The sequence below is a fragment of the Polistes fuscatus genome, unplaced genomic scaffold (assembly GCF_010416935.1).
Source record: "Polistes fuscatus isolate 324 unplaced genomic scaffold, CU_Pfus_HIC Scaffold21, whole genome shotgun sequence".
Lineage (NCBI taxonomy): Eukaryota > Metazoa > Arthropoda > Insecta > Hymenoptera > Vespidae > Polistes > Polistes fuscatus.
The window spans coordinates 2,962,392-2,975,665 of record NW_025113098.1 but is presented as its reverse complement, the minus strand read 5'-3'; the positions used below and the strand labels follow the sequence as shown (position 1 = coordinate 2,975,665).

Here is a 13,274-nt window from a genome sequence, read left to right as displayed (position 1 = left end):
ACGATGTAGCGAGTTAAGGGCAAAAGGAATAGAAAATGAGAAAAAGAAAGAGAAAAATAGGCGAACGAAAAGAAAAAAAAAAGAAAAAATAAATAAAGAAAGTAAAAAAAAGAAAGAAAAAAAGGTTAAAGGAAAATTAGTGACGCTCCTGTCGGCTTGCTTCTTAAGTGTCCCGCTTAAACTTTTGTTGCTTCTTAAGTTCTTCTTCGAATGACTCGGCTCGTTCCCGCAGATAGGCGCCCTGGCCACACCTAGGGCGCCACTACGACGACGACGACGACGACGGATTTTGTTTTATTCTCATTCTTATTTTCTTCTCATTCTTATTTTCTTCTTATTCTTATTTCATTTCTTCTTATTTATCTCTTCCCCGTGTCCCTGTTTTACACGTTCAAAGATATTAAACGGAAATGGAAGACGTCAAAACGAATCGTTTCGATTAATCTCGTGTTAGAAACATTTTCTTGTTCGTAACTACTGGTCAGGTTTCTTATTTTGTTTTTTGTTTTTACTCTTTGTATTAGCACATTTCAAAAAATATATTCGAATTTTATGCTAACAAATATTGCATAATAATTACGATTGATATATCAGCTGACAAAATAATTTTTAACTATTATTATTATTATTATTATTATACATTGTGTGCAATATGTTTAAACGTACGTAAAGTTAAACTTTAAAGTAAATTAAATGATAACATTTAGTAAGATAAATCCTCGTTCACGTTGTTTAATAATAATTACACCGTTATAATAATGAAAATACGATGTTGATCGTAGAAATAAAAAATAAAAAAGGAAGGAACTTACGTTGATATAGACGAATGATTATTGTTTGGATCAACTTTTGAAAATTAACATTCGTAAATATGCGTTTACAAAGAGATACCGATTATCTCCTCTCTTTTATTTCTTATTTTTTTTAATACTACTTCCTTGAAAAAAAGGAAAGAAAAACAACGTCAATTAGTCGATCGTTTAGTTATTTATAAGTCATTAGTAACTCGTTACGTTATTTATGGTAAATGCACGTCTCATAAAAATCACCGTTCCCACCCATCCAACTTCTTAGAGTCACGTGTATTACGAGTATGAGCTTTTATATACGTCGCTATTATGTAAATCAATTTTCCTATTTTATCGTAGTCGATTATCTATTTTTAAAAATAAAACCTTTTCGTATTAAACTCGACAATGTTGAAAAAAATTAATAACAATAACAACAAAAAATACATAATCTTGTTAACAACGAACAAATATTATACGAAATAAAATTTTAATAAGAAAATGAAATAAAATGATAGTAGAATATAAAAAAAAAAAAATAGAAAAATGTGAACAAAATAATATATTTCAAGGAAAAAACGTTGATTTCGTTTCGTTTCGTTTCGTTAATCATTGTTAAAAATAACGACGGGGCATTGTGTTGGTTAGTTCAAACATCGAAATAAAAGGAAGCCGCTTTGGTAGCGATTTCAAAAAACGTCAGACAAGATAGAAAGCACCATCGAGCTACCGCATAATACTCTAGAATTACGAGTCACGTCCCGGGGGCAGGATCCTCTCTCACGCATACGAGAGAGAAAGAGAGAGAGAGTGTGTGTCTATGTGTGTGAGAAAGAGAAAGAGAGAGAGAGAAAGAGATACATAGTTGAACGATGCAGTTTGCGACGCGCGAAAGCTGGCCCGGTGTATAAAACACATCGTTGTTGCATACTTACACACACACATATATATGTATAGATATATGTAACTAAGAGACTCAAGAGATCGAGATTACGTGTAGGATACACAGCATCCACTCTCGTAAACGTATCTTCTCTCATGTAAGCTCGAAACCGAGTGTTTTGGATTTACGAGTTAACGTTAAGAGATCAGTGAAAGATTATTTATTTATGTCGTGAAAATCTTAGACAATAGGAAATAAACGAAAGCACATGAAAGTATGTTGAAGTAGTATTATGTGTATAATATTTTTATTATTTTTTCAATTTTGTTTTCTTTCATTAGGAGATCAGGGAAAGATTATTTATTTGTCGTGAAAATCTATTGGACAATAAGAAATTAAATAAAAGTATGAAAATATATTGCAGTGTAGTATATGCATTATATTTGAATTATTTTTATTTTTGTTGGTTAAGAGATCAGTGAAAGAATATTATTTATTTATGTCGTGAAAATCTTAGACAATAGGAAATAAATAAAAGCACATGAAAGTATATGTGCATAATATTTTTATTATTTTTTCTATTTTATTTTCTTTCATTAGGAGATCAGGGAAATATTATTTATTTGTCGTGAAAATCTATTGGACAATAAGAAAATAAATAAAAGTATGAAAATATGTTGCAGTGTAGTATGTGCATAATATTTGAATTATTTTTATTTTTGTTGGTTAAGAGATCAGTGAAAGATTATTTATTTATGTCGTGAAAATCTTAGACAATAGGAAATAAATAAAAGCACATGAAAGTATTAGTATGTGCATAATATTTTTATTATTTTTTCTATTTTATTTTATTTCATTAGGAGATCAGGGAAAGATTATTTTATTTGTCGTGAAAATTTCTTGAACAATAAGAAATTAACTAAAAGTATGAAAATATATTGCAGTGTAATATGCGTATAATATTTGAATTATTTTAATTATTTTTTCTATTATTATTTTTATAGTTAAGAGATTAGAGAAAGATCATTTTATTTGTCGTGAAAATTTCTTGGACAAAAGAGGAAAATAAATAAAATCACGAAACTATACGTTGTTACGATATTTATAATTATTTTTTCTTTTTTTTTTCTTCTCTCGTGTTCAGCAATGGAAAAGAAGAAGAATGTCGAAGTGAACGAGATCTTATGTATATATATGTACGTGTAATACGAAAGTATACCAACGGCCCCGCAAGTCGCTTAGGCGAACGTGACTGCACCGTAATTTCTGTAGGGAAAATATGAACCTTTCACATGGGTTTTGCGCTCGTTAGGTGGCATCGGTCGTTAGACCGCAAACAAGCTATGATACTTTATCGAGCTAGAGATCTTACGGAATAATATCTTATAATAAACGTAATGCGATCTAACGAACAACGAATGCACGCTATCGACGATCCCAATTAAGTAGTTTATTGGTTTAGCCTATCGCCTACTAACGTGTTTCAGTAACGTAAGAAACGTTAACGTTTACTTGCTTTTCTTTCCTTTTCTTTTTCTTTTCTTTTCTTTTCTTTTCTTTTATTTATTTAGAACATCATCTAAAACCAATTTGATTTCGTAAATATACGTTTGGAACATTCGATACCTCGATACGCCTGAAGTAGAATAAGAAATGATTAATCAGGTGTTGTATTCGTTTTGTTTCCTTAAGTATACCTTTAGAAAATTTGATTCTTTGAAACGTGTGAAGAAGAAGAAGTTGAAGATGTTACCTTCCTGAAGATATTCATCCTATTTCTCAAGAAAACTAAACGGGATTTAGTATTGTTTTTATTCGAAAAAACTGTCGTTAACGGTTCCAATTTAGTAGTTCATTGGTTTAATAATCTATCATCTCTAACGTGTTTGACTAACGTAAGAAACGTTAACTTTAACGTAACTTCCTTTAGTTTTGTTTTATTTAAATCATCTAATCAATTTGTATGTGTGTGTGTGTGTCTAAGTTTTATTTCGTAAGTATACGTTTAGAAAATTCAATTCCTTCGATACGCGTGAAGAAGAAGTAGAAGAACGATGAGATAGATCAGATGTTGTCTTCCTGAAAAAAAAACTTCTTCCTATTTCTCAAGAAGATTACGGTACTTCAGTATTGTTTTTATTCGAAACTAACATCAAAAAAAGTCCCAATTAAATAGTTTATTATTTTAACTTATCGTTTCTAACCTATACGAGTAAAATAAAAAAACGTTAACGCTAACGTGGCTCCCTCTAGTCTCGTTCCATTTATTTGAATCGTCCAATCACTTTGATTTACTAAATATACGTTTAGAAAATTCGATTATTCCTTTGAGATATGTACGTTAAGTAAAATAATAAGAATAAGAATAAGAATGGATATATCAGATGTTGTCTTCCTGAAAAAAAAACTTCTTCCTATTTCTCAAGAAGATTACGGTACTTCAGTATTGTTTTTATTCGAAACAAACGTCAAAAAAAGTCCCAATTAAATAGTTTATTATTTAACTTATCGTTTCTAACCTATACGAATAACGTAAAAAAACGTTAACGCTAACGTGGCTCCCTCTAGTCTCGTTCCAATTATTTGAATCGTCCAATCACTTTAATTTATTAAATATACGTTTAGAAAATTCGATTATTCCTTTGAGATACGTAAGTTAAGTAAAATAATAAGAATAAGAATAAGAATAGATATATCAGATGTTGTCTTCCTGAAAAAAAAACTTCTTCCTATTTCTCAAGAAGATTACGGTACTTCAGTATTGTTTTTATTCGAAACTAACGTCAAAAAAAGTCCCAATTAAATAGTTTATTATTTTAACTTATCGTTTCTAACCTATACGAGTAAAGTAAAAAACGTTAACGCTAACGTGGCTCCCTCTAGTCTCGTTCCATTTATTTGAATCGTCCAATCAATTTGATTTACTAAATATACGTTTAGAAAATTCGATTACTCCTTTGAGATACGTAAGTTAAGTAAAATAATAAGAATAAGAATAAGAATGGATATATCAGATGTTGTCTTCCTGAATAACTTCTTCCTATTTCTCAAGAAGACTACTGGCAGGAGGAGGAGGAAGGGAGGGGGAAGGAACTTAGTATTGTTTTTATTCGAAACTGTCGTCAACGGTTTTGCGACAGGACGAAAACGACGACGATGACAACGACTATGACTATGACTATGACTATGACTATGACTATGACTATGACTATGACGATGTCGTTGTTGTTGTTGTTGTTGTTGCTGGTTGGCGCGTTGATATGCTAGCAATCGTGAGAATCCGGTGCGTTGTTTCATGAGGCTTCTCGACATCAGCCGGAAGCACACACGAGCTTCCCACGGCGCCGGTAAACCGCTGCTTCATAACGGATCACCCTCCTGATTCCTCGACTACAAATACTATATACACATACATTACGATTACCTATACTACTACTAACTATTACTACTACTATTACATATACAGAATGCACTCGTTTCGGGACACGAGATCTTCAATTTCTTATTTTTTTCTTCATCGTGTCGCGTTACCTACGAATTCCCTTGTCACGAAACAAACTTCTTTTCTTTTTTATAATACACAAATAAATATATAGGGTGATTATAAAGTAACGTAAGGTTTGTGTAATAGTCATCGTCATCTAAAGATTAGTTAAAATACGTTTTAATTGATACGTGTCTTAAAATCTTAATCCTTTTCTGTGGTAAACAAATTTGTCAAGTGTCTTGGACATTTCGCAATACGAATATCTTGACATTATCCAGTTTCGATCATTCATCACGGGTAACGCGTAGATAAATCCGTTGAAATTTCACTAGGCCGCTTTTTAAAACTAGGCTAATCGGATTGGCGGACGATGACTTGACTTGACTTGACTTTTGCCGACTAAGTTAACGACGACTTAACGGAATTACATAAGGTTGCTTCTTGTAAATATAATATTTTTACTTTACTGGTTGCTTTCGATGATAATAGATGGTTATATACATAAGTATCTATGCACTTAGTTACTTACTTACTTACTAACTTACTTACGTAGGTATACTTTGTAAATTGAATAAATGATTTTCCTTGAACGAGATCTGACTGCATTCGTTATACCAGTTTTTACAAATTATCATTAGTATGACGTTTCTGTTATCGTTATTGTTAACGTAAAAAACGTATATTAAAAAAACGGTCGGTAAAAAGAAACGTATAAATAAATTATTCTTATACGTTGTAGCAGAGTTTATATTTAAATATCAGATTGCTAAATGTTTCGTATATTTTACCTGACATTAGTCAATTTGACTCGCATCGTATACAAAATATGTATAACACGCATATGAAGTTTAGAAACCAAACAATACGAATAATTATTTAATTGGTTTTTTATCTTGTCCAGAAAGTAAAACTATTAAAATAGGTGGGTTAGGAAATTTGAACGGGTTAGAAATTCTTTTCGAACGTTATTTCGATTTTGTTGTACGTTTCGTCCCTTTCATTGGGACTTCATCATAATAATAGTAATTTTTTATTATGACTTATTGATATGCATTATATAAAAAATTAAAATGAAAGTTATTTATTACCTCGATCATTTTCGTTCACGAGTCTTATTATATTAATAGTTAATAATTATATAATAATAATTTATATATATTTATTTATTTTTTATTATATATTATTTATTATTTTTATTTTTTTTATTTATATATATATATATATATTAATAATTATTATATATATTAATAATAATTAATAAATAATATATATATAATTAATAATTAATAATTACATTAATTTCATAATTTCTATTAAAAACCGACATATATTTAAAATAATATATTTAAAAATTATCAAACTTTTTCCAAACAATATATATTGCAATATAAAATTACAGATGAGTCAAACTGATGCATACCTGCAATCTAATGTTAATATCATACCACACACACATATATATATCTTTCTCTTTACAACAATGGAAGAAAAGTGCATCGGCGAGAGCGCATAATCGCTTTAACGCGTTCATCTACTTTTTTTTTCTTCCCATTCTCTCTTTTGTTATCTCTCTCTCTCTCTATCTCTCTCTCTATTTCATATAGCAACGCACATGGGAGGAAATAGGTACAGCCTGTCGTTTACCATCCCTTCTATCCCATGAAACATGTGTCTCGCAGTCACCGAGGCAAATAATAATTCGAAAATATGTCGTCAATCTCTCTTTCTCTCTCTTTCTCTCTCTCTCTCTCTCTCTCTTTTTCTATCTATCTATCTATCTATCTGTTGCATTATTATAACAAACCGACCTGGTAGCCTCCGTGCATTAGTGTCGCACGTAGTTGTAACCGCAAAAGCAGACACCAAACCCCAACCACCATTATAAATGCATTAACTCTATTTCTCGAGCGTGTCCTCCTCCCCCCTACTCCACTCCACTCCACCACACCCAACCCCACCTCCCCTTTGATGATTATTTTCCGTCATTTTTCATCGCTTAGCTGTTTTAAATTTTCTATGGTATGGTATGGTGTCGCGTATGTATGCTCAAACATTAGTAAAATGTGGAACCATTTTTTTTTTCGGGGGGACAGGGAGAAGGGGGGGGCAAGGAACGAATTATTCCATTAAAAATTGTTTCATTCTATCTCTCCTGATAACAATTTATTAATTATAATATTTTATTATTAACGAAGAAAACGTCATAATCAAAATATTAATTGGGGGTGACGGGGAGATGGAAGGGGGGCAAGGAACGAATTATTCCATTAAAAATTGTTTCATTCTATCTCTCCTAATAACAATTTATTAATTATCATATTTTATCATTAACGAAAAAACCGTCATAATCAAAATATCGATTGGTGGGGGGGAGAAGAGGGGGGCAAGGAACGAATTATTTTATTAAAAATTGTTTAATTCTATCTCTCCTGATAACAATTTATTAATTATAATATTTTATTATTAACGAAAAAAACGTCATAATCACAAAAATATCGATTGGATTGGAATGAATTCGTTGAAACGAACAAATTTGTTCGAAATACTCTTCGAATTAACTTCTTAAAGAAATTTATTTCAAATCACCTGGACACCTGGACGATCAATTCCATCTTGTAAGATTAACAATTACAAATCAAATCAAATGAAATCATAATGCGATTCTCGTGTATAAAACAAACATCGATAATTGTGATTGCCCCCCTTTTTCTTTTCTGAGAAAATTATTGATACACGACAAACATATACCGTATAAAATGAACATATTTACTCTGCGCACACCTAACACCTTTATTTTTTTCTAAACACACGATAATCGCGATGAACGTAATTCCCATCGTTCCATTGGTTGAAAAAAAAAAAAAAAAGGGGATAAGAAACAAGGGCCGGCAACCTTCAAGACGAAAAGTCAAAGATCATTAAGCGCCCCACGATGGAAACGATCGTTACACTTTCTTCGTCCAAACTGTGGTGGGGGGGGGGACAGCAGGGGACAGGGAGAGAGGGGGCCCACCATCAAACACCTTTCGTCCCCTCTGCCCCCTGCCCTTTTTTCTCTTCCATTCTCTCTCCAACTCTTTCCAGACTTTGACTCCTTTCCCCTTTCCGCTCGTTCCTCGTTCCCCATCCCCTCCCCCCCCTATTACTCCGTTTCATTTTGGCCGAACAAGATCGAGCATCCCTTTTCCAAGGACCCGACGTCTCGAACGATAAATCAATGACTTAGTCTCTTTTCTACGGTTCCTACGAGCTTTCCCGTGTCCTGTCTTATTCCCTCGAATAATCGTCCGAAGGGTTTTATACTTTTTTTTTTTTTTTATTACAAAGAAAGAATAAGAGTGAGAGAGAGAGATAGATAAAAAGCGAGTAGGGCAATTAAGAATGTTTTAGAATAGGTAGTTGCACTCGAAATGACCGAATAGGCAACCCCTCATCTTCAATGCTGCTGCAACAACAACACAACACAACACCAATAACAACAACGACGACGACGACAGAAAAAATAGGGGTTGGGGTGGGGGGGTATTAAAAAACATTACTCATCACATAATCGCGCGAACGGTGGTTTTCAATTGCAATTCTACGTGTCTCACTCTCTCTCTCTCTTTCTCTCTCTCGGTGCTCTCAAAAGTGTCGGGAGAAAAATGAGAAATGATCCTGTGGCTCGATTCAGAGGGGTCCCTGTTTAAAATTCATGAACGATTTTACTGCTATCTACCCTCCCCGTGCCTCACCTCACCTCACCACACCTCACCCCACTCGACGAGCCTATCGTCGACTCGTCGACAAAAGGGTGAGCAAAACCGTGGGGGAGGGGGGGTATATCGAGATAGAGAGAGGAGGGGGACAGGGGGCAGGGGGCAGGAGGGAGAGGTGGCCCACATTTTCAACCCGACGCAATGTAAAACGCACGTGTCGCGTACCACCTATAAAACCTTCCTCCCTCCCTCCCCCTCCCTCTGCCCCCTCTACCCCCTCTTTATTCCTATGCGTAAAAGGGGGAGAAAATGGAGAGTAGTACTGAGTGCTGCAACGAATATATTAATTGTCGAATTTTCCGTGCGAGTTGCATATCCGTTAGAGCCGCTTTGTCCCCGTCGTCCCCGTCGCGCGCCCGAATCTCATCCGCTGATTATTAATTACTACGGACAAACGAAACGCTAGAAGGTTTCACCTTCCCCCCTCCCTTCCTATCACCTCATCACCAAACACAACTCAACCCAAATCCCACCCAACGACGCGTCTCTCTCTCGCTCGTGCCTTTTTTTACCCCCCCCCCCACTTCTTTTATTTTTTATTTTTTTATTTTTTATTTTTACTCTCTTCTCTCTCTCTCTCTCGCGTGTACATCGAGACTCAAACAAATTTTTACATTCTTTAACCCTATTTTTTTTTATATATTTTCTCACTTTTTATTTGTTTTTTGTATTTTTATACATCTTTCTCTTTTTTTTTCTTTCTTTTATTTATTTCTTTATTTATTTATTGTTATTATTACATTTTTGGGGCTGAATTCCCGTTACGAGATGGGAATCAGGATCAACGAAAATAAAATATACAAAAAAGGTGATATAAAAATGATAACGAAGCGTACGTAATGAATGTACACCACCTACTCTCCGATGCGACGGGATTTAATTATCGTCGAATTTTCTATGTACGTATGTATGTATGTATGTATATGTGTACGAGAGTGAATGAGAGAAAGAGAGAGAGAGAGACGATTCGAGAAATTTGCAACGACCACGAAACACTCACTGATTTATCGTTCGACGAGATAAAGAATCAGGAAGTTCGAACAGGACGCGTGATTCATCGGAAACTCGGGAAACTTCGTCATGCGAAAAAAACGAAATTACATTTATTTATTTAATCTTTTTATCTTTTTTTTATCTTCTCCCTTCATATTCTTCTTCTTCTTCTTCTTCTTCTTCTGTTTTCGTCTCTCGATCCTTTTGTTTATGGAACATCGTCGACGAAAAAAGAAGAAGAAAAAAAAAAAAAAGAAAAAGGAATAGAAAGGGTTGACGGAGACGGTAAGAATTGCAAAACAGAAAGGAAGGGAAAAAATCGGGTACAAGTCTCGTGTAAAGAACACGTATAAAGGGCTTGTCGTAATTTTCCCCGTAGATTCGAGAATATTACTTTAACGTCGAGGAGGTGGGGGGTGGGGGTGGTGGTGGTTTAAATCGAGTCTCTCACCCTTTCTATCTCTTTATCGTTTCATCTCGCTTTCTCACCCCCGTAACCTACGCGAGCCTTTTTCGAAACCCAAACGCTAGTTTGATATATACGTATTTGTGTATAACATATACACACACACACATATATATATATATATAAACACACTTGTATAGTTCTTTCTCACTGTCACTGTATCTATCTTTGTCTTTCCAAAGTACTAAGGGTAGTTTCGCAGGTGTAGCGCGTTAAGCGTGTGTATGCGTGGCATGATACGCGATGATTAGGCACTGAACTCCACGGGCTATTTGTTAGTATAATAAGCCCTCTCCAGCAGTGTGGCCAACGTAACCGCTTGCCGGCACGCCAGCCCGTTTTAGCGTAATTGTCCCAGATCGGGATTTACATACTCGAAGAGGGTGGAAGCGCGCGTTGGTGGTGGTGGTGGAGGTGGTTGGTGCTTGTGGTACTCTGGTGTTGGTGCTTAATGGTTGTTGTAGTTGTAGTAGTGGTGGTAACGTTAGTGGTTGCTAGTCATAGGTTGGAGTGGAACGACAAAGGGTACGAGAGAGAAAGAGAGAGAGAGAGAGAGAGAGGAAATTGCTGAGAATGTCGTGATTGCTTTTAGAATCCTCTCTTTCCATGTTTTCTCTTTCTCTTTTCTCATTTCTCACTCTTCTCTTTCTGTTCCATCGATATCAAAAACGATTCTTATGCTAAATACCACCCTCCGACAAATCACCACTGGATATACTATCTTACGGTCGTTCGAATTTTCGAAAGGTCGTGCAAGATTAGAGACTCCCCCTACTTACACGAGAAACCATGGACATATTTCTATACTTGCAAGTAAGCCACTTTCCTGCCAGTCGATTTAAATTAGACGTAAAAGAGACATAAAAAAGACGGTCATTTATTTCTTTTACCTTTTCTTTTTCTTTTTCTTTTTCTTTCTTTGCTTTCTTTTTTCGTTACTGAACTTATCGATTCGTTATTAGGTTTTATTTATAATGTGAATCGTTTATTTTGAAAGTGGTTTAATAAATTCTATTGTCAGTTGTTCGTTGTTAACTTTAGTTAATAATCTTTTATGTAATATTTTCGAATAAAATATAACACGGAATTAGGTTATTTTCAGAATAAATGGCTCGTACGGTTATCAATTCGTATTATGTTTTATTTAATAATACGAATCGTTTATTAAGTTGTCTTACAATTAGTTCAATTGTCAGTTGTTCGTTATAAACATATATCAAAGATCGAATATTTAGATTTATTTTGATACATTATAATAATTATAACATACACACGAATTTCGATCATTCACGTTAACATTTAACTTATTTTATCTACATATATTTGTGGAATGCGAGCGCCTCCAAGCCAAACACTTAAATAGGCATTCTTAAAGAGATTGGACGATATACCCTGGATAGCTCAATGGTTAAAGTGCAGTCGCCCGGAAAGCGGAAGCCCGGGTTCGAGTCCCGGTCAGACTGACCAATTTTTTCACGAATTTTTCTATTACTATTTCTCTCTTTCTCTCTCTCTCTAATATTTTCTCTATCTTATCTTATGTTACAGAACAAAATGGAAGAGACAAACGATGGTCGGTTTCGAGATAATGGCTGAAAGCAATTACGCAGTAGCAGCATTTCAACAATTTTATGGTACCGGAGCCGGTGCAGCGGTACCAACCCATCCCGCAGCAGGACGTTATTTTCCTTACGCTACGAGTCATCATTTACCATCGAATCAATTGTTTTATCAACAAGCATCAGCAGCTGTTACATTGCAGAAACCATTACCGTACAGACTTTACCCACCTACGATGATCCTAGCTGGACCAAGTGCTGGACCATTTGGTTCGCTTGCTGCCAGCTCGAGTTTGTCAAGTTTGAGCAATTATTACAGAGATAGTCCTGAAATGGTTGACGAAAGGGAAAGGGAAAGTAGAAAGGACAGGAAGGATAGGGAAACCATGCAAAGGGATAGAAGTAGGAGTCGAGAAGGTTCACCTATTAGGAGAGAGGATACTCCTGAAAGTATAAAAGCAGATAGCGACGAAGAAAGTATACACGATATTTAGGACATAAATGATACGATCGATGATAATACGATCGCTCAAATAATTTCGTATAATTAACGACGATATTATATTATATATAAGATTCGTTTAACAAATCTCTTACGAGATATAATAGAATATTTCTATACGATGATGATGATTATATGAGTCAATGAAAACGAGAAGAAGAAGAAGAAGAAAGAAACAAAATAAACCTATAAAACAACTACGTTCATCTATAGAAATGAATATTGTCGTGAAAATTTGCGATAATTTTTAAACGTTTCAATATTTTCAACCACTCGAAATAAACTTCGAGTTTTTTTCTTAGAATCCTATGGGAAATGATAAGATTCTTACGAATTACGACGAAAACAATGACGACGACGACGACGTACTTTTACTTTAACAATGAGAACAAATGTTAATCGTTTTATCCAATGACGATTATCTTTTGAGACAGAAATCAATCGAATGAAATGAATTTAATTAGAAATAAAAAAAATTGTTACATCTTTATTGAAAAATCCATGAGAATTTTTCTCCTACGACTAATTATATTATTATAACGAAGGATAGTGTCTTGTAAGTGTTTTTTTTTCTTTTTTTTTTAATAATAATTTCAACGTTCTCGATTATATAAATAAATCATATTAAACCAATAACGATACTATTATTTTTTCGTTTAATTGTCAATAATCAGAACGATTGAAATACTTTCTAGAAAAATGCAATGAATAATTTTGTTTCTATGCACCGCACTAAACTCATTGGTAATCGTAATAAATGTTTGGATTTTTTGTTCATGCGTTTATTTCATCATATTATTAACGTTGAACAAGGAAGGACAGGACAAGAAAGAAAAAA

The 13,274-nt window shown here is 34.0% G+C and overlaps 1 protein-coding gene across 1 annotated transcript in view; it reads left to right on the top strand.

Moving 5' to 3' along the window:
* LOC122517864 (homeobox protein B-H1-like) overlaps positions 1 to 12,586 on the top strand; it is a 17,184-nt gene extending 4,598 nt beyond the window's left edge. The window contains exon 3 of the mRNA XM_043636460.1: positions 11,924 to 12,586. Within this exon, the coding sequence (XP_043492395.1) occupies positions 11,924 to 12,428 (505 nt within the window). The 3' untranslated portion in view covers positions 12,429 to 12,586. The remainder of the gene's footprint in view (positions 1 to 11,923) is intronic.
* The last annotated feature ends 688 nt before the right edge of the window (positions 12,587 to 13,274 follow it).